At 52.1% G+C, this 22,284-nt stretch overlaps 1 protein-coding gene across 5 annotated transcripts in view; it reads left to right on the forward strand.

Annotated features, from left to right (window-relative positions):
• The window catches only part of PKNOX2 (PBX/knotted 1 homeobox 2), a 258,653-nt gene that overhangs the window by 183,340 nt on the left and 53,029 nt on the right, over nt 1-22,284 (forward strand). For all 5 annotated transcript variants that reach the window (XM_082341039.1, XM_082341038.1, XM_082341042.1 and 2 more), the window contains one exon: nt 12,444-12,583. In XM_082341039.1, the coding sequence (XP_082197165.1) occupies nt 12,444-12,583 (140 nt within the window). The remainder of the gene's footprint in view (nt 1-12,443; nt 12,584-22,284) is intronic.

A 22,284-nucleotide genomic window follows, 5' to 3' on the forward strand; every position in this document is an offset into this window, starting at 1 on the left:
AGAGGAGCCTAATTTAATTCTCAGCATACAGCTGAGGATTCATCCATCCCAGCTGCCGAGGGAGGTGGGGAGGTGGGATTGCAGCCCAAAGGTGCTCAGCCCCCCGGAAGCCACCACTGAGGTGCTCTAGCCTTTTGGGGAAGGAAGGAAGGCTCCAGTTCCCCATCCAAGGCCTCAGAGCAGAAGCCCAACGCAGGGGCTGTCCCGAGGCTCTCTTCTCTGAGGAGCCACCAGAACCTAACCATCGAAAATACTCACATATACAGCCAAGGAATAATTTGTTCCGGGGAAGCCACACATCTCCGTGTAACACCAGAGGCCCAGGAATGAAGTCTCAGTGTCCATGGTAAAGTGACCAGGCCAAGGCCTGGGGTCTTTATGGCCTCGGCTAGGCTTCTAGGCTGTGGCTAGATTCCCATGGGCCTTCCCTGAGCCAAACTGGTTCCCAAGGAAACTGACCAGGATGGGGGGATCCTGGGGAGAACTTAGGGCATGGACGGAATGGGTGGGGTGGAGGAGGTGGGTGAGGTCTGCAGGACAAAGTCTTCTGACTCACGGGGACGGGCTGTTCTCTCCAGAGTGCTAGACTTTGAGGTCAGCTGGCTTTCGGGGCGCCCTTCTCCCCACTCTTCGGGGCTTCTAGGAGTGGCTGCCGCATGGGAATGTCTTCCATGCGAGTTTTCTGCTGGGGAACTTGCTCTTCCTCCTGCCTTCCTCCCTTTGTGCTGTCAGAGGCTGAGCCCCGCTTCTCAGGCGAAGCCCATCGTCCTGGCGAATCAGCTGCTCTTTGACACTCAGTGTTCTCAGGAAAGCCGGGCCCAGTAGGAGTGTGGGCCAGGCACACAGGGGAATCACTTCCTAAACGGGGCTCTCTGGAAGGGATCCCCCACTTCTTCTTCATTCCTTCAGGTCTAATCTCATTACTTTTGGACCCAGTATGACTTGTTTCCTCAAGGCCTGGACTGCTGAGCACATCTCTTTATCACCTCCTCAGAAACCCAGTTTCTGCCACAGGTAGAAATGGACAGTCTCTGCTACAAAGTCCCCAAAATGAAAAAGGAAGGGAGAAGCAGGGCCCTTCCTCTGAGACACAGGCAGTCGTTTTAATAATGTTCCCGTTGTGCTAAGGGCTAGCAATACCGAGCATAATCTATTCAAATGCACAGGAGAATCTCACTTTGGAAAATTAGGAATCTGCATTAAAAAATTCCCAAGCCCCGGACCTTCTTTATAATAAATTAGAATTTTTTTTTCAAGGCAAGTTCTTAACTTGGCAATTTCATTTTTGAAGTTTGGGGAATAAAGTTATTAAAAATGAGGGAGGCTTTTTCTTCTTCCCATTTTAGTCCAGAAGCATTAATGGTTATGGCCCCGCGCTATCTGGGCACAAGCCAAGTGGTTTGACAGCTAAGCAGCTTCTGGCCCCTCAGTTCTGTTCCAGTCCGTCCTGGGGACACTCCATGATTACTTGTAAGGATGTCACTCTGTGTTTATTGTACACTAAAGACAGATCGTGAGTTTAGAAAGTACAAAACCAACAACCCACTGGAACCCTTCCTGTGTCCTGCTTCCTCCTTCTGGTCGCTCCCCATTAAATACTGTCAGAGTCACAGCGCCCTCTGCTGTCCACCTCCTATACCTCAATTCCAGCATGTTGCACCTGAGTCCTTGATCCAGACCCTCACTTTATGCCCCAAGAGGTAGGGCAAGTCACGGGGACTGTGGGAATTCTACGATGATAGTTTAATGAAAACATTGTCTCCAGGGAGACCTGGATATGAGCTAGGCGTGTGGTCCCTCCATTCAGTGCCTACATCACTCTTCCGTTCCTTTGCATCTCTTCCTCAGCCTGACCATCTGTCACCTCAATTTTCCCAATCCCTCCTATCACCACCCCAGCACCTCCCCTGATCCTGATGGGATCCTCTGCTATTGTTCCCCTCTCCCGGCAAGTGCCACTCCAGTCTCCGGCCCAGAATTTTCGTGGTAACACCACCACCCTCTCACGTCGTCCATGCACTCTCTCCACCTCTGAAATGTCATTCAGGTTCTCCCATTTCCTGTAACACTCCATGGGCAGCACCACCCACCAAGCAGAGTTCTCCCTCTGTAGCTCCACCAGCAATTTTAGGAAACTGTTGGGTTTACTGGAGAAGGCAGCAGCTTGCCTACCCTCACCTTAAACACCCCCCTCCGCACACACGCACAAACTCCTGCTGTCAGTAACCTCCCCCCACCCTTCCGCAAACACAGACACATACCTGCTGTTCCACAGATACCTTTGCCCTTGGCTTATAGGCAAGACAAACATTTTATCTGGTCTATATGTGTATGTATTCAGCGCTTAGTATCCCTCTGTCTGCGTGTCCCCCGCATGTTGGCCGCATGAGCATTTGACTAGAAAGCAGAAATCTTAGTGGGATCCAGTCTGAGCCACTAGGCACAGCCCCCTATGAATGTGGGCACTCAGTTCGCAGTTTGGATTAGGAACCAATTGCTACACAAGTAGCTGGGTGCTTACATAGCATGACTTAACGATGGGTGATATTAAAAGGGTTCTGGCAATTCACCAAGGATGCAGCCTCGTTATTGACCAGAGGGAGGCAAGAAAGGCAAAACTCTCAGTCCGGGGCCAGTATGGGAAGCTCACTTTAGAAGGAAGTCAAGCACTTGCTTGGGACCCTCTGTCCCCCTGCATCCTCCTGCAACCCTCAGAGCCAGGAGAACGGTGTTCAGGACCGCAGGACGCTGTGCTTGGAGATACCCATCTTGTACCAGGAAGGCTAAGGCTGGGCCAGCCGTTTCGGGGGAGGTCAGACCCGTCTCTCTGCCCTCTGAGTATCTTCTTTCCCTCCCTGTCCCGGCATCATTCCCCCTCTGCGCGGGGCCAGGGGAGCAGACATCTGGGGAAGCTGGATGGGCTTTGATCAGTCATTAGGCTCCCCATGCTGGTTTCATTAACCGGAGGGGGAGGGGAGGGGCCTGGGGCCCCCGGCTGTGAATCCCGCCCCCCTTTCCAGGCCATGCAGCTGGGACGGGCAGAAGCGGGTTCAGATGTTTTCACACTTTACATTCCTCTCATCCCTTTAAGGGCTGGAGCCCCCTGCCTCGCAGGGCCTCCTGCTCAGCTGCTGCTGAGACACATTGGCTCTGCAGCAATAGAGTTAATTCCACAGCTTTGAGAGTCCCCCTAAGCCTTTTCTGTGGCTGTGATTGACGGCTCCCTCTGCCCCTGGGACCAACACCCCAGGGACCCTATGGGTGACCTGCCTTCCCTCACTTTGACTCATCAAAACGGACTCTTCTCTTTCTTTTTTATTTTCTGCTGGGCTTTTCTTCTCTCTGTGCACAGTGACCTCTCTCTCTGGCCCGCTTGGGCCACCCGTGTCTTTAAACTGGACATGTCCCTCAACTCCAGCTCACTCCAGACCTGGATTCTTCATCGTGGCAAGGGCAAAAATAGCCTTTGGGTCTGACTGTGGGGCCTTATGCCTCATTTAGGAGACAGTGGACTATCAACAGGACTTTGCTAGAAGAAACGCTCGCTCTCATGGCCTTGTTTAGGGTTTTTCTTTGATGAACGTCCTACCTGAATTCTTATATTTACCAAAAACACACAGACATTTTATTGTCTATCCTCTTGCCTCCAAGCAGGATGAGTGCTTTAAACAGCTACAAAAATAGTTAATGGCCCAAGTAGACAAAGCTTAAAATAAATCAGGAACAGGTGATCCACCAGCAGCGGGCCTAAGGAGCTGGAACCCACTTTGCCCCCCTTTCCGGTTGATCTCCTAGGAGCTCCGGTGCCTGCGTAGCCCGGCGGGAGGGGGATGGGTGAGCACGCCGGCCCTCGGTGCGTGTTGTCTTTGGAGTCTGTGGTCTGGAGGAGGAAGCGTGGCCTGACTCAACTCAACGTGGTAGAAATTCAGGAATCCAGGCCTGTCCCACTGCACTGCTGATGAATTATACAAATTTGGACAAGTAATTACAGCACTATTTCTTTCATTCACTCAGCCATTTCATAAACATCAGGTGCTTTCTGTGGGTCTTGCAGACCCTGTGCCACATGCCAGGGACACAGAATTAATAGTTCTCGCCCTAATGGAGCTGATTTGGGGCCATTCTGCATCGGTAAAATGGGAATAACTTCTGCCCTCCCAGCCTCACGGGGTTGTTGAGAGTGTGGGTATGAAAAGTACAATGGTGTTTTCCAGCTTTCTTTCACCCATGACCCTGACATTGATTTTTTCACTCTATCTTCTGTACGTCTCCAGTAGCCAAGATTGGATTGAACTTTAATTACTCTCCTTTGTACTGGGAACACAATAGGCATATCAAGTATGTGTTTCTAGCTGTAAACACACTCCCTTACACACATACACAAACATACTGGAACTCACTGGTGTGGGACTATTATACAAGCGAGGGGTCCTCCAGAGATGGATGGGAAAGATGGAGAGCAGCCCGTGCCCAGGAAAGTGCACGAAGCTGGGAGGTGAAAGACTTGGATCCCAGTCCACAGCCTTCGTCCCTTTAGCCGCTGGTCAGCAACCCCCAGAAGTGCAGGCAGGGCGGCAAACATTTTCAAGCCTCATTTTGTAAACCACTGCCTACAAACCCTTTTAAGTGAATTGATTGCTTAAGACCCCCATTTTACACCACAAAGTAACTTTCCTGTGGTTTGTTCTATCTGGTCGGTCCTCGGACGAGAATGCAGGTGACCCAGGCCTGCTGTTCCAGGAGGCTCTTTGAGCGAAATCGGGCTGCCCTTCTCTGCCTCCAGCCCTTCCTCTCCCTGGGCTGACTGGGTTGGGGGGATATTTGGAGGAGCCATGGTTGACTCCTCTCCATTCTGGATCCCTGAGCCTTTTAACACATCACTCTCTCGTTTGCTCATCCAGTCGGTCATTCAGTCACTTAACAAACACGCTGGGACCCCGTGGGAGCCAGGCATGATGATGGGAGCTGGGAACCCAGTCCACTCAGGGGGACAGACAAATGAGGGCCCGAAGTGTTACGGGGTTTAAGGTTTGACGCACAGGCAGATAAGGCAGGGGTCCAGGCTACCTGGGCGGGGGGTGTGGAGGATTGGGAAAGGCTTCCTGGGAGAGCTGATGCTCCCTCCAGCCGAGTCTCGAAAGAGGGGTAGGTTTGCACATGATGGGGGGTCGGGAGGCAGGGTGGGGAGGCGTGGACAGGTCCTGCTGAGGCAGCCCCGGATGCAAAGGCATAAAGATGTAAAGCGTCGGGAAGTTTCAGGCACCTGCATGCAGGAGGGTCTGCTGGGGTGCAGGCAAGGGGTGGGGTGCTGTACCGGAGACAAGGCTGGGTCCGTGAGCAGGTCCAGGCCTGGGGCGCCCTGTGGGCTGTGCCCTCCTCCCAAAACCATCCATTGTGCCCCCCACCTGTTCAGGCCAAACCTGATATTTACTAAATGGCTTCAAGCCCTGACCTCATCCCAGGTCCTTGGACTCTCTCCTGGTTGCGAGGAAACCAGATCTGGCCCTACTGGCTTGCCCTGGCCCTGCAGGGAGCATCAGCCCCCCCCACCCCACCGCAGGCCCAGCCCAGCCCAGCCCTGTTGGAGCCTCAGCGGCCTCTAGTGAGCTGGGCCTGTGCAGCCCCCCATGTTCTCAGAACACAAGGCTTCCCTGGCCTGGTGGGCCGGCTCTGGGGATGGGTAACCCGCACCCTGCCGGGTCAGAAGAGGGGGTGTCCCCTTAGGAGGGGTGTCTGTGCTGAGTCACGCTGGCAAGGTGCAGACCTCGGTTGCCCAGGGTTTGCAGAAAGGACCCGTGGGAGGTGCGTGGGTGTACACGTGGTACAGAGCAGAGCAGCTGCGGGGGTACAGGTGTACGCAGGGGAACACGGGAGGTGTAGGTGCCGGGGTGTCTGGGGCCGGGTGTGGACACTCAGTGGGGTTTGGATTCAGAGGACAGGGCTAGCAAAAAGAAGCATTAAAAATGCTTAGAAACCAAGATTCACTGAGCCTCAAGGTGCACAATAATGTACCCTCACATATGGTCACTTTAGGCCTGGCAAGAGGTATTATTAGCTCCATTTTTACCTGAGAGGGAAACTGAGGCTCAGAGGAACTGAGCCATTTGTCCAAGGTGACATCACTAGCGATGGGTAATGTCTCCTTCCACGATACCACGGCCCCTCTCCCTATGCCTGGGCCCGCGCCTCGCCCACTTCTCTGGGTGCTTATGGGAGAGAGGGTTCCTTCAGCAGGGTTAGGACTCCCAGGGCAGCGCAGGTAGCGGAAGCAAAAGTGGCCAACTGGAGAGTGGGCCGCAGGCTGCTGGCTGCAGGGATTGTGTTAACGATAACCACCATACACTGAGCACCTATGAAGGCCCGCTGCTTTGCATACATTATCTCATTTAATGCTAACTAAGTATGACTGCTCCCAATGTATAGATGAGGACCCTGGATCAGAAAGGTTGACCAGCTCTGGGCTGGATGCCCACCGCACCCAATAAACATGTGGTCGGGAACTGTGACTTCTCTGTTGCGGCCTGAGGCATTCAGGGTGGAGAAGGTCAATCTGCAGCTGAAAAGGTATCAATGGATGCCAAGGCCCACCCACTCCACACCAGTCATCCCTGCATCCCGTAGGTGCTGTGGACACCCTGTCTCAGACTCTGGGGCTGCAACTGGGGCTACAACAGATGTGGTCCCTGCCCTCCAGGATCCCACAGTCTAGTGGGGGGAGAGGCAGGTGGGCAGACGCGGCTGAACGGCTTCCTCAGGGCCCGGAAGCCCAGAGCACAGGGCCCTGACCCCTAGCTGGTGCTCAGCCGCATCCACTGAAGGAGACAGCCATCCTCACGACGGCGGTGAGAGGTCGGGAGCGGCAGTGCCATTTCACAGATGAGCAAACTGAAGCCCCGAAAGGCAAGGTTGCATGTCCAAGGTCGGCTAGCAGCGAGTGGCAAAGGCGGGAATCCATTCTATCTGATGCCAACGTCTCGTGCACGCTCCCTCCCTGGGGTGCTAGGAAGACCCTGGCAGTGTCCCACATCTGAGCTACCTGCTCCCACCTCCCAGGAGCAGAAGCGGGGAGCTCTCCGTGGCAGCTGGCGGGAGGCGGCCGCTGCAGGTCCGTGCACCCTGAGGCTTGAAGCCCTGTGCTGTCAGGGTACTGAGCCAGCGTCAATTAACAAACCACCCTGGTCTTCCTACTTGGGTTCCACCGGAAGCACCGTTTCTGGCACGACCAGTGTTTGGGGAGTTGATCTGTGAGGTCTTTTGGGGGCTGGGGAGATGGGGGCCGGCGACGGGATGGGTGGGCTGGAGGGAGACCCAGAGCCTGAGGCTGGGGAGTGACACTCCATCTGACGCCAGCGTCCTTCCTCTTCTGCCCCTTTCCACTCAGGGGAAAAGTCTTCCTATTCTCCTCTTCAAAGAAAAGTAATTAAATACGATCACTCCCGCAGTGTGATTTAGTCAGAAAGCCCTTGGTTCCCGTCTCAACCTCGGCAGAAACTGTCTGTGGTCTCCAGCAGTTTCTTTGCTGCAGTGGCTTCTGTTGTCTCATATGTAAAATGGGAGTGCCACCAACCCATTGCCCGGGATCCCTGTTGGACGTGAACCCCCGGGGAGAGACTTCATTAGCTCGTTGGAGCACGATGTGCCGCTCTCCCCTGCAACTGGGAAAGGGTGATCCTTAGCAGGCAGGAAAGCATCAGTGGGGCGTTCCGGTGTCAGCGAGGGCGACTGAGGTAGGCAGGGGAGCGCCTCGTCAACCACAGCACACAGCGTCCCCTGCTCATCTTCATGGCCAGGCCAGCCTGTCGGAGAGGCTGGATCTCTCAGCCCCTGCAGGGCAACAGGAACTTTCATCTCAGGGTGTCACAAACTGAGAATCTGGACAGGGCCCTTTTGCTCCCGGCTTAATGCAGGGCTGGTTCCAGCTGGATGATAGAGAAGAGCCCAGTGGTTAGAGCATCTATGGGAGGCAGGAGGACGGCAAGGACCCTGTATAGGTTCTGGACCCAGCACCACAGCTCCCAGCGGGCAGGCCCTCCCGGGGAATGCTGCCACCCTTCCCCACCCGCTGGTCGTTATCCTATTCTCTTAATCAAGCCTCACAGCCTGCCTGGGTAGGATGTCCAGTGCCATCCTTGGAGGAAGGCTCCGGGTCTGGGACCAGCTGTGGGCACACCATGTGGCCTCATAGAGTGTAGTTTCTTCATGTGCCAGATCGAGGAGAATAGGAGGAAGGTACTTGGAGAGAAACTCTGACACTAGTGGTGTGCTGATAAATGTTTAACAACCAGCTCTCTGGTTGGGGGTTAGAAAGAGGACTTGATTTGCAACATTTGCCAGTTTCTGTGGTGTAATTACTCCCACCATGGTCAGTTTCAGGCTACTGATATGATATCAACCGGCTTGCAAAATTCCTGAAAATTTATCAGTTGGCTTTCATAGGCCAGAGCAAGGGATCTCTGCCCTCCATCTGTCCAGCCTCTCCCCCCACTTCTATTCTTTAGGCCTAGAACCTTCCCCCAAAACCTTACCACCCGACACCCTCATCCCCCTGCCCCCGGGCCCCAGGACAGCTGCGGGCCTCTCCCTCTGAGCTCCAGTTCTTGAGAAATGGGTGTCTCTGGCTAGAAAAAGAAATCTATTTGAAGATAAGCATTCTCCAAACCTGGAGGAAATGCAGAGTTTGCTGAATTGGCCCCCAGGAGCTAAATAAATTTAAATCATCCTCCTCAGGCCAGCTCTGCTCACTTCTCCCCCGTCCCCGGCTCTCTAGCCCCAGTAACAGCCTCTCAGCGGGGGCCTCTTGGGATGCTGACAAGTGACCGCTTTTGATTTACACTTTCCTCTGGGCCCCGGCTGGGCTTTTGGCCACACCTTCCCCCAAAGTCCTGCCTAGAAAGGGGAGGTGAGAGGAAAAGGAGCCCCTCCCCTCAGTCCTCCCACTCCTAGAAGCTCATCTGCATAGAAGCTCCTTGTGGATTCCTTCAAGGACACGAGAAAATTCACCCTTACCGGACTGAGCAGAGTAGAGCACACCAGCCTACCCTGTATTTTACCCTTAAACGAGCCGTGCACGTAGCTGTGCATCGCTTGATGAAAGATGCACGTGCTGGAAATCTCATGTTGAAGAACTACAGCCACCCCTCCGTATGGGGAAAACTTTATAGAGTTTCCAAAGCACTTTTACACACCGTACGTCATCTAATCTGAGCCCCACGCCAACCCTGGGGGTGGGCAGTGGTCATGAAAGCACCCTCACAGCGTCCAAGCCTGTCACTGTTAGAAGGGATTTCAGATGTCACCTACGTCAGCCCACCCAGCTAGAGAGCGTCCATCACCTCTGCGGGAGTCTCTGCTTGGCCCCTGCACCAGTGAAAACTCACCACTTCCGGGAGGCAGCCCATCCCAGCCTTGGAGAGCTCAGAGGCTTGGAAACTTACTATTTGGGTTGAGCCCAAATCTGTCTCTGCATTTTACAGATTTAATGCATCGGTTGTAGTTTGACGCTTTAGGGCATACAGAACAGAACTGACACCATCTAATCCCTCATTCAGATATTCAAAGGGAGCTCTCACGTCCCTCCATCTCCTTCCCATCCCCCACATCTTCCTTAACATTGCAGATTCCTGCAAATATTCCTCAGAATCCCTTCAGCAGCCTGGTCCACTCTCCCCTGAGTGTACTTTCCTGCACCTGTCTCAGCTTAGTAGGTGGGGCTGGAAGCTTTGTGTGAGCTGTCCCTCTGCTGATGGGTCCTCACAGAGCATCAGTTTGGGGTGTTTGTTTGTTTGTTTGTTTGACAGACACAGTACACTGTGGACATACTGAGCCTTCTGTCAACTAAAACGTGCTGCTAAACGATGTCTCTCCTCTTCTACATTTATGTTATCGATTTTTTTTTTTTTGGCCAAAGTGTTAGAAGTGTTAAATTCCAACTTATTAGACAAGAATTAATCTTATTAGACTTAGCACGTTGCCAAAATCTGTGAAGATCGTTTGGATCCCGGTTTCATGTCACCCATAAGTTTGTTGAGCGTTTCTTCAGACATCCTCTAAATCACTGATAAAAATATTGAAGAAGAGAGTTGAGGAGAAAGCATGTGGCATCTCCTAGAAGCCCTCCTCCCTCTGACATCTCTCCTTTAATTGTCATCCTTTGGGTGTAGCATCCTAATACACACAATGGTCCACCAGACCACGTCGCTCCACGTTTTCCATGAGGATATCATGGGAGGTACCTTGCTGAGGTCATTTACACCATGTAAATGAAAATGTCTACCATTTTCCTGATCTGCCAGCTCAGTAATCATGTTAAACTCAGAACTGGGCTCCATTATAGCAGCCATTCACCCTAGTCACCCCGGTGCCTAGTACGTGGCGGTGACTTGAGAAGTATTGGGAAAAATAATCAGTTGCGTTGGTGAATGAAAGAAACTAGCCCAGATCAATGTGAAGATTAGAATGTCTGATGTTTGTCTGATTCCACCTTATTTCTGTATTTTGAAAATTAGAACAGCATTTGTTTCTATTTTCTTCCTTATAGCACCTCTTTAATACTCATGAATCCTAAAAAGGACACCAGTTTGCTTACTGATGAAAAGGAGGAGCTTAGGAAAGTTGAGGGATTTGCTCAAAGTCAAAAAGCTATTAACAGGAGACAGCAAGAGTCAAGCATGGTACCTTGCTGGCCTCAAGGTACCATGATGCTCCGGCTAGCGCTGGGTTTGGGAAGGTTCCCCCAGCTCAGCCAACAGTGACAAGGATATTTCTTCCTAACAGAAAATGATGGGGATACAGTATATTTCTTTTATGGTCTCAATTTTATTTACCATCCATCACTCATTAATTCATTCATTTAACAAATATTTGTTGAGCATTGACTAGTGCCAGGCTATTCTAGACCCTAGGAACACAACTGTTAACCAGCCCTCTTTGAGCTTACATTTGAGTTGGAGGTGGGAGAGAAAATAACTTAGCAAGTAGATATATAGTATCTGGTCATGATAAGGGCTATGAAATATATAGTCATAATAAGGGCTGTGAAATAAGGCAGAGTAAGGGGATAGCAGGGGCAGAGGGACTCTATTTTACTGTGAAGATGTGGCACGTGAACAGAGATCTAATGAAGAAAATGAGACAGCAAGTGTTTGGTGCTTGTATTCGTGGAAGTACAGTACTCTTTTTTCCAGAAAGCAGGGACCTAGATCATATGATGAACTTTCCAGCTGTAAAATATACGATTCTTTCAAGGTGTGTTCACTCGTTTATTCCCTCATTCATTTCCTAAGCAAACACTAAGCATCCAGTTTGGGTGCTGGGGATGAAGGTGTGAACAAGGTATTAGCTCGGGAGGCAGACAAGGGTGTCAAGTCCAAGAACACAGTGGGTGAGAGCTGTCAGGCTCTGTGGGCCGGTTGGGGGAAAGCAATAGTTGAGGCATGTCACCACACGTGACATTTCAGGGATCGATTTAACTAAGGAAAATAAAATATAAAAGCATTAAGTTCTGTTATGATGGTTACCCAAAATTTTAAAGCCATTTAACCATTTCTTTAAATGAAATCTTATATGGAAAATCCAATATACAATATATTTTTAAGAGGTGCTCTGATTGGCACAAACTTGGGGCCCCAGGGACACCTTCAAAAACATGTAACATAGGAGGAGAGCTACTACCCTAAATATTTGTTACGACTAAGAACAGAAATCTGTTCTTTGTCCACTACAACCTGCTTATCTTCAAGTGCCCAGGTAAACCAAATTTGCAGAACACTCAATTGTCAGTCAAAACCATTAAAAGTTACCTCTGGCTTGTGTTAAATGGGATAAACCTCTGCCCAGTTGAGAACTGACTCAGCTATTTTTTTCCTGCTCTCCAAAGTCATCAAATCAAACCCAACACTGCCCAGTACAGCCCAAGTGACTCATAAGCACAATTTAAAGGGCTCATCGTTCTGTTTTTTTCTGCTTCTGGCCAGAGACCACTACCTTAATTTGCATGAAGAACCATCACTTTTATTTTATTTTTCTACATCTTTATTGGAGTATAATTGCTTTACAATGTTGTGTTAGTTTCTGCTGTACAACAAAGTGAACCAGCTGAATGTATACATATATCCCCATATCCCCTTCCTCTCGAGCCTCCCTCCCACCCTCCCCATCTAGGCCCCTAGCCCCTCTAGGTCGCTTTTAAAGTGAGACCACTTCCACACCACCTGATTTTGGATGGTCCTAAATCGTTCCCCAGAATTTTCTCATTTGAGGAAACACCAGCTTTCTTCCCACTGCAGCATATGTACGAATGAATGCTCGTTATACACTCACACTTCTCTCGTACACGTTCTCTCATCCACACACACACCCCACGGGACGAGGTGGACCTCACAGTTCCAGCCGGGGAGCCAGCGGTCCTGGCCCTACTAACCCACGCCTCCTCTCTGTCTCTGCAGATGACGGCGACCGCTCAGGCCCCCTCTAAGGCCCAGGCTGTCCACATCTCCGCACCCTCGGCTGCTGCCAGCACACCTGTGCCCAGTGCCCCCATCGACCCCCAGGCCCAGCTGGAGGCTGACAAGCGAGCTGTGTACAGGTAGGAGACACTTCAGCCGGGCCACATGCAGGAGCCCCCAAGCGGCCTCAGGCCCAGCTCAGCCATGAGAGATGTGAGTGCAGGCCAGCAGGTGGGCTCATGGAAGCCAGTAGCCAGAGCCAGGTCCCTTCTCTCTGAAATCACTCCAGAGAGCCCTCAGCTGGCCATGCAGGGGTTGGCTCCAGCTTCCTGGAATTGTCCAGGGAGGGAGATGGGGCCTGGGCTGTGTCCTCCAGGAGGGCCTCTGCCTCAGCCCAGCTGGGGAGATGAGCCCTGACGAGCATCAGAGCCCTTCACTCAGCAAACGGGCAGCTGCCTCAGGACTGTCCTGGCCCACGTGCCCCATTGTCTCCTTCATTCCAACACTCGCCATCCAGGACTCGGTTGTGAGCAAAACTTTAATACGCCTGGAAACCACTGGGAGCGCTCGTTAGAACACATATATCTGGACTCCGTGCTCAGAAGTGCTGAATCAGTAGGTCAAGCTGTAGGAGGAGGATATGAATTTTTAACAAGCATTCCAGGTGACTCTAATGCAGCTGGTGCTTGGACCACACTGTGATTCATGGTAGTCTTTGGTTTTTAGCAATAGAGGTTGTACACGACTGTGTAGGTTCTGGCACCCGCCCCGAGATGGGCAGTTTGCTGAGAGCAGGCGGCTTGTCTCGTTTTACTCTGCATCAGCCCCTTGTACCCAGGGCTGGGCCCTGAATGTAGCAGAGGGTGGGAAGGGCTCAGGGAAATTCTGGTCTGTCTTGTGTACGTTGTTGGGGTGAAGATGCGGTCCTCTGAGGGCAGACCTGAACGAGGTCCCAGCAGGGATTTCGGTCCTCCTTTATCCATGGGGAGCCCACATCACTAAGAAAAGATGCCCAAGTCAGCACTCAGTATTGAGGTCGGACCCTTGCTCACATTCGCTCGTGTGAGCACATACGTTCGCGGGCATCAGCAGTGGGGCCGGCCCCTGGCTGAGCGTGCCCTGCAGCGGGCGCTACTCCAGTCACACGTGGACCGGCCCACCCAGCCCCGCCCATGACAGTGGCTTTATGGCAATGGTGGTAATTATCGCCGTTATTATCATTGTCACTGGCATTATTTTTAGTTACTCAGATGAGCTGAATGCCTCTAATGCCAACAGCTGGGAGTCCAGAGCAGTGGGCCCTGATCCCTAGATCCTGACACAAGGTCCTTCCCAGGCCTGGATAACACAGCTCCCGGGCCCCAGCCTGCCCGGTGCACAGGGCAGGCCCCGCTCCTGCTGGGTAGAGACCTCTGCCTTGGGCCCCAAAGAATGCCGGGATCTGGTCACAGGAACTGTCAGAGACCCTGTGGTCACAGGACCTGTCAGAGACCCTGAGGAGGACCCCAGCTCCCCTGCCCCCAGCATGGGACCTGCACTCCTGTCCTCCCTTCACACTTGCCTTGAACCCTTGCTATTACTACGTGGAGATGTTGCGCTGGGCTCCAGGGGAAAGAGGTAAATCATAAAGGTTATGCATGGGCTCTTCCCTGCCTCTCCAGGAACAGAGACATAATGCAAACAAGAAACCAACACAGAGTGGTCAGAGCTTTGACAGAGAAGGCTTCACGGGGGAGGCAGTAGAGTTTGATCTTCAAGGCTGAGTAAGAGAGCTCAGCAGGAGGAGAAATGGGAGGGGCGGGAGCTTCCGGCAGAGGAGAGCCTGGTGTGTTCCCAGGACGGCCAGTGGCCAGAGCAGCTGGGCGTGGGAAGATGAGACTGCACAGGGCCTGTAGTCTCACCTTGTGCCTGGTGGGGGAACATAAGCAGGGAGCAAGAGTGGCCTGGCCTCTGAAAACTGCCCCGTGGTCTGATGACTTTGGGTACAGTCATCACACCCCATTTAAATCACTGCTGCTCCAAGTGCGGTCCGTGGGCCAGAAGCATCGCGTCCCCTGGGAGCTCATTGGAGACGCAGAATCTCAGTCCCCACTCGACCTGAGGATTCCCGATCTGCACTTTGACAAGATCCCAGGTGATTCATATTCGCACTGGAGACGGATCCCTGACACCTTCTCGGACCCCGGGGGCAGGGACCATGTAGTGAGCACGGATCTTAGTCTAGAAAGACCCCAGAGTAGTGGCCTAACATAAAGTTTCTGGAAACCTAGGCTTGAGCCCTACCTCCTCCTTGTACTCGTCTCTCTGAGCGTTGGTCTCAGGATAGAACCTAATCAGCGGTTCGGCAAGAATTACGAGACAGCCCATGTCAGCACCTGGCTCCAGTTCTGGCACAAAGCAGACGGTTCCCTTGTTCCGGCCAATGGGCTCCACATGCTCCATAGCCCTTCCCAGGATCCCAGGCTCAGACCCCACCCAGGCCCAGCCAGGAGGTGGGCCGCCTCCCCAAGGGGGCTGTCCACCATGATGTCACCTGAAGTACAAAGGCCCAGATCTTCCCTCAGCCAACATGCCTCACCTCCACACCTGAGATTCACCGTCTCCCACGGGGCTGTCACCTCACAGCCCATGGCATTTGAGCAAATTATCTCTGCAGCTGTCTGACCATGAAGAAGAAATCCCAGGCTGGATGCCACCAACAGTCCCGCCCAATAAGGCTGCCCGGCATCTCAGGACGATGGCGCAGAGGAACATCAGCGCCCTTGCCCAGCTCCTTCGCCTGCAGCCCTGCTTGCCCCAGGGCCCCCAGGGTGTCTCCCGTGACCACCCCTCTCCCATTAGTGCCAGCCGCCCTCTCCACCGCCCTTGCGGGGGGAGGGGAGGCACTCCACCTCCCACAGGGTCGGGTAATTCTAATTAGATCTGCCTGCCTGGGGCGGCCTGGCTGCTCAAAGCACGTCGGGGAGTCGGCATCTCATGTCCATAAATGTAACCAGCCCCGCTCCACGGGGATCAGTGCCCGCGCTGACTTTTGGGAGTCCCCGCCGAGGCCCCTCCCTGAACTACAGAAGAACGAAGGTGGGGGAGGCCCCTCCCTGGCCAGGCCCGCAGGGCGGCAGCGGGCAGTGCGGCAAGAGGGAGGGAGCCTCCCCGTGCCCTGAGGTTGTATTTGTGTAGGAGGATGTGTTGATGAAATGTATTGGTTCCTTCTGATGTGGAAACTCTGCGTGTGGGGTGGGGGGAGGGGGGAAGGGGGGCCGAGTCTGTCTTTAATTGGATCATACCAGAGCATCATCTGGGCTAATCAGCCAGGCAACCGGGAGCTCCCGCTCAGATTAATGATTGCAGTCTAATGCGAGCAGACCCCATGATTGGATGCACATCGCGGGTAATTGTGTTTGTGGCCCAGGAGCAATGCTGAGAGGGGTCTGCCAGGGGGAGGCCCCCTGGAGCGGGGACCGCAGGCTTGGACCCAGCTCAGATCTCTCCTTCCCCAGGTCCACCTCACCCCTGGGGTTTTCCCCCCCGAGAAGTTAAAATGTAGCTTGGACCACACCTCCCCACCTCTCCACCGGTGGGCTGCGGGCTGGATGGTGTTAGGTGGCCGGGAGCTTGGAGGTTAGGTTGCCAGCAGCACAGAGACGGGGCCAAGAGGGTGAGGTTGATCCAGCTTTCACTATCCCTCCTCCCCTCCAGTCTCCTTCGTTCCCCTTTGAAGTGAGTGGGTTCCCATGGAAACCGTGATGTCCTGGGGAGCAGAAGAGTGGCAGGAGCGGGGCCTGGCCAGGTGCCGTGGGGGAGGAGGGGGCTCTGCTGAGACGGCTCTGCGAACGCTGGGTTCCGCCCCTGAGGCTGAAATACTGTCTGGGGACCCAGGAAATGGCCGGCCGGGCGCTGCAGAAGTTACCTGTTAGTGACGGGAAGTGCTGGCCTGGAGGCAGGAACAGCGAGAGAAGGGTGCGGACAGCTGTGCTTTGCTTCTCCAGGAAAAATACCGGAGAATTGAGCTGCGAATCAGGTGGGGAGGGTGAGGTGGCTGCAGGACCCTGTATTTCTCCTTTGTGGCGTTAACTCACAATTGAACGGATTGTGTTAATATTAGTTCTGTTTCCACCACTAGATCGTTACCTCCATGAAGTCAGGGTCTGTGTGTTTTCATTGATTTATCCCCAGCGCCTTACACAATACCTTAGACCCAGCAGCTTGGACGAGCATGTACTAAATCAGGGCCTGTTGAGCGGATTCCTTAAATAGGCGAGGCAGGACCCGTCCATATTCCATGGTTCCAGGCTGGTGTGCTGGCTAACTGGCTCTGGGGGGAGAGGGGAGGGGAGAGCCCTCATGTAGCATCTGTCGGTTTCCGTGGTGTAACTGCATCCACCATGGCCCGTTTCAAGCTACCAGTGTGCTGCTGAACAGAGGTGGGAAGAGATGCACACAGTTGGCTCTCTCCAGCCTCACGCACAAACCCCTGCAGGTAGCCGAGTTGCAGGTGCCCAGTTTTACCAGCACCTTTATAGCCGATTTTGTGGAATGCTTTAACTCATAGCATTAGCCAAAATCCTACACTCCTTGGCCCTCACTGACCTGTCTGGCCCACTCCCTGGTTCTAAATTTGAAATGTTCCCGCTTAACGAATTAATGCTTAGAACCTGGCCCAGAATAAGCGCTATGTAAGTGTTTGCAATTGTGATTTCTCACCCGAACCCCAAGGCAGTGAATTTTCTCCTTCCTAGATTCTACCCAGCGCCGTCCATCTCTTAACATCTGCTTGAGCAAAGCCCCGATGCCTCCACGTTCTCCAGGTAGATTCCAAGGCTTTCCTGTTTCATCCGTTAATGAGTTCCTTCCCAGCAGCTCCAGAAACTCCACATCAAACCAGTCTTTAGTTTCTCAGCTGTCAGAGTCTCGACCTTTCTGTGTAGTGTTTGTAGTTCTTCCTGTCAGTCTCAGCTCTCTGTAAACTGCACTCAGAGCTTCTGCCCATGTGGGACCCAGCCCTAGACAGTTCAAGCTGAAGTCCACTTCTAGTTCAACGAAAGCAGTACATATTGCTAACCCCTTGTTTGTAATACATTTGCCCCTGTTGCATGCAGACTGGATCCCTCTAGAATCCACACTTGTTTAGGGAAAGATCAGAACGGGGCAGTGGGCAATGTTCAGATCGCTCCCTTGAGACTATCCCTCTAAAGGTCACTGAAGTTCAGGCTCAGTCCTAATGGTCCAATAGCTAGAGGGACAAAGGCCATAGAGCAGCCGTACTGAGCTGTGGGACAAGGTCTAAAAATAGATGTGGTGATAACCAGCTTGGTCACCTTGGGCAAGTTAGTCCCTCTGAATCTGTTTTCTCAACTGTAAAAAAGGAAATAGTCATAGCTAGACTAAAATGAGATGATATATGATAATATCTAACACACAGATCAGTGTTTGCTGCCTGGGTTGGGGTGGGATGGGAGTGTTTTAAGCAAAGGGGCCAGCATGGTCCCCGTGGCCTTTTCAGCATGTGAGGCATCTGGCGCATTCAGGGAGGTGACATTCAGGCTGCAGAATAGGGCCTGTGGACCTCGATCGCCTGGGTTTCCATTCTGGCTCTGCCACTGGGCACTAAACCTTTCTGGGCCTCTGTTTCCTCATCTGTAAAATAGGACTGAAAATAGTGCCATCTCTTCATTAGGTTGGTCATGGGGATTAAATGAGATAATACCATGAAGTGCTGGATAAAGAATCTGGCATGTGGAGAGTACTCTGCAGCCCTTAGCTGCTATGAGATGTTTGGGGGAATGGAAGCAGGGGTTGGTCGGGCTAGAAGGTAAACGCTGAGGGGCGATCCAGCAAGAGGCAAGACAGGAAAGGGCTCCCAGCTGAGCGGTCCTGCACTGCGATTCAATTAAACATTTACTGAGCTCTGCTACGCGTAAGCATCGAGTCAAGTTCCAAGAGGGGTTCTGAATTAAAAAGAATCAGCCCAGGGAGTGGCAAGAAGATAGGCATAGGAAGTAGCTATAATATAAAATTGGCACATCTTATGGGCTCAGAAAAGTATATGTGGAATTGACTGCAAGGTCTCTGGCCCACAGCGCAGTGTAGGAGAGTAGCACTGCTTTTCCCAAGGGAGGTGAAGCCCAAGGGAAATGAGAGCCAAGCGGCCTCTCCTGGGGCCGGGCTGGTGAATGGGGAGGCAGGAGCCCCTTGGGCTTGGGGCTGGGCGGAGGGGCTGGCTGGCTGCTGTGTGACTGTCCTCTTTAGCAGCTGCCTGGCCAGGACCCTGGGAACTGGCACTTCCTAATGAATTGTCTTTGAGGGAACTCTTCCACCTTGTGACCAAGGGGTGTTCTGTCTCCAGGGAGCTGACCCTGGGGCTTAACCCTGTGCCTTCCCTGGCATAGAGCTTGGTCATCCCTGGAACGTGCTGGGTGAGGTGGCCTGAGAAGGGTGTGGGAGAAGTTTAGCCATTCCAAGCAGAAGAGTCAGGACCAGATGCTTCCGGACTAGGTGCTGGGAGCAGATGTTCCAGGCTGCATTCTGAGCTGGGTTTTATGGGCTGGGGCTCCAGCAGACACTCCTTGCGTTTGGAAGCAGTTGGATTCACTGACATCTGAGAAAACATCTCAGCTGTTGACTACAGTCAGGGGAGCGATCCTGCTGGAGCCGTAATCTGAAAGTCAAACCGTGCTCAATTCTCCCCGGGCACCAGACAAAGCCTGTTCCCTGCCCTTCCTGCCGGCATCTCGAAGGCCCCCCCACCAGGACCCAGCCTCTGCACGTGCCGCTGGCAGGCCCAGAGGCTGCAGCTGCCTGGCCCAGAGAGCAAGTGTGTTCAGAGGCAGCGGGTCCTGATGCTTCCACAGCTCACCACCTGGCCGAGGCAGAGCTGAGAAGTCCAGGTACCCCGCCAAGACAAGGCACACGGATAAGAGATCCAGGAGCCTGGAATCCCAATGACTTTTATCCTCACAAGGTTATGTTAGGATGAAAGGAGATGACCAATGCTGACAGCTGACAGTGCTTGGCACAGACAAGGCTTATAATGAATGGTGGCCACAGTTGTGAGGAGTTACTGTGACAAGTACTAGACTGGATAGGTCCCCCTTACTAGAGGGAAGACACCAGCCATTGGGCCTCCCGCTGGTGCAAATGGGGGGGGGGGGCGTCAGGTGGGAGGGGCGGGGAGCCAGCAAGCTGGGGCTTTGAGGGCTCACATGGCCCATGGCTTCTCACCAGGGCTGGACTAAGCCAGTCTAGCCCTTCTAAGCCCCACTCTCTGATTTTCCCAAGCACTGGGGCATTTTGTGGTCAAGTAGAAAGAACACAAGACTAAGACTTCAGCCTAAGTTCTGATTCTACCACTGAGCAACTCATTTAACCTCTTTAGATAAGCTTTCCCATAGGATAGGCATAAGATGAGAAAATGAAAGGTCTATAAAAACGTCAAAGCCTTCTCCAACACACAGAAGTATTATTATGAGAGAAGGTTCTTTTGGAAACCCGTTTGGTGAGGTAGAGACTGTCTTGTGCTGCACAGGTCCTGATGCTCAAAGGGTAAATGTGGCAGCTCAGTTCTGTGACCCCAGGACACATAGGACTCAAGGCCAGTGGAGAAAAAAAGGGGGAGGAGGATGAAGTGATTCTAATAATGGTTCAAAAACAGTACCTGGGAAAGGGGGAAGAGCACAAAATGTGGAGTTTGGATACCCAGATTTAAATCTCATCTCAGTCACTTATTAGCCTGATGTAAATATTTAACCACATGGCCCCTCAGTTTGCTAATCAGTAAAATGGGAATGATAAAAATATTGGGTGTTTCAGTGCAATAAGCACATGAAATGTAAGTTACAAAGTGCCACCAAATGTGTGTGGATGTGTCACTGTCATTTTGCCATGACAAAATGGATGGAGCTCCCCTTCCCACACCAAACCTTCCCCAGTGCTTTCTTGTTGGGGACTGGATAGAAACTGCCTCTCACTAGCTGCCTAACTGCAGGCAAGATACTTCTATTTTCTCTTCCTGAGTTACCTCCCCTTAAAATGAAGGGGCTGATCATGAAAAAGACAGGAGATAAGTGATAGTAAAGACGTGGAGAAGACGGAACTCTTGTGCACTGTTGTTGGGATTGTATATTGGTGCAGCCACTCTAGAATACAGTATGGAGGATCCTTAAAAAATTAAAAATAGAACTATCCTGCGAGCCAGCAGTCCCACTTTGGGGATCCAAAGGAAATGGACACACTAACTCGAAAAGACATCTGCATCCCCATGTTCATAGCAGAATTATTTATAATAGCCAAGGCACAGAAACAACCTAAATGTCCACTGATGGATGAATGGATAAAGAAGTTGTGGCATGTATATACAATGGGATATTATTCAGACATAAAAAATAAAAAACCCAAGGAAATCCTGCCATTTATGACAACATGGAGGGACCTTGAAAGCATTATGCTAAGTAAAATACATCGTAGAGGAAGACAAATTCTGTAGGATCTCACTTATATGTGGAATCTAAAAAAAAAACTTAGAGCAAAAGAGATTGGATTTGTGGTTATCAGAGGTGAAGTGTAGAAGGAGGGGGTAATGGAGGAGGGTAGTCAAAAGGTACAAACGTCCAGTTATAAAAGAAATAAGTACTAGGGATGTAATGTACAGCACGGTGACTATAGCTAACACTGCTCTGTCATATATAGGTAAGTTAAGAGAGTAAACACTAAGAGTTCTCATCACAAGGAGAAAAATTTTCTTTTCCTTTTTCTCTTTTTATTTTATCTGAGAAGATGGATGTTAGCTGAACCTATCGTGGTAATCATTTCATAGTATATGTAAATCAAACCATCATGCTACATGCCTTAAACTTATACAGTGATGCATGTCAATTATTTCTTAGTAAAACTGGGGAGAAAATGAAGGGGCTGGACGTGAGATCCTACCAGGTCTCAAGTTTTAGGTTCTTTGTATTCTCGCCCTTGTAGACCAGCCTGAACAACCAGTTTGTTGAGATTTCACATTTATTACTTTTTTTTAATGTGCCAGGAGGGAAGGGTGTGAGTGTGTGAGTGTGTGTGTGTGTGTGTGTGAAGGGATGGGGACAAAGCAGACTGTGGCCTCCCCTGAGCCCCACACTCACCAGGGCTGGACCTGTCCACCCACCTGGGGGAGGAGAGCTGGTTGGAGCCCAGGAACCCAGCAGATGCAATTCCAATTTAGCAACAAGAAGAAGTCCTCTCCAAGGCAACCCAGGCGAACACACCGCCCACTGGGCAGGACTAAAAATACACCCGCATGGTTTCAACGTCACACCTGAAGTAAAAATACATCCAACCAGGAGCTGCTGGCTTGGTCTCCCCCACCCCACTCTGCTCTCTCCATCTGGTGCCTTTGAGGGGAGGAGAGGAGGGCTGGCCGAGCGCTTCCTTCACACTTACTCCTCTGCCCCTGAGACCCTGCCAGCCTTCACCCCACCCACCCAGCAGAGCCCAGAGGAGACGGGGCCCTTTGTAGTAACTGTGGCTAGAAGCTGCCAGATGGCTGTAGCTGACCTGGGTACCGCAGGGGAGTGGATTCCGAGCCCGAAAGAACTTCAGGCTTGTGTCTCAGAATCTCCACCTGCTGTCAGTGCTCGCTTCGTTCATTCATTTGTTCCCATTCATTGATCCTCTGCTCTGTGCCAGGAACTGTGCTTGACCCTTGGGAATTCAGAGGTAAGACGAGTTCGTGGACCAGAGAAGCTCCCCATGTAGTGAGGAAGACAGATCTGTGCACAAACAACTGTAGTCAGTAGAATTTAATAATTGTCCTATGGGAAATAAAAATAAATTCTTACTGGCAGTGTTTTTTGGTTTCAAAACT

This window comes from Balaenoptera borealis (assembly GCF_965194805.1).
Source record: "Balaenoptera borealis genome assembly, chromosome: 11".
Lineage (NCBI taxonomy): Eukaryota > Metazoa > Chordata > Mammalia > Artiodactyla > Balaenopteridae > Balaenoptera > Balaenoptera borealis.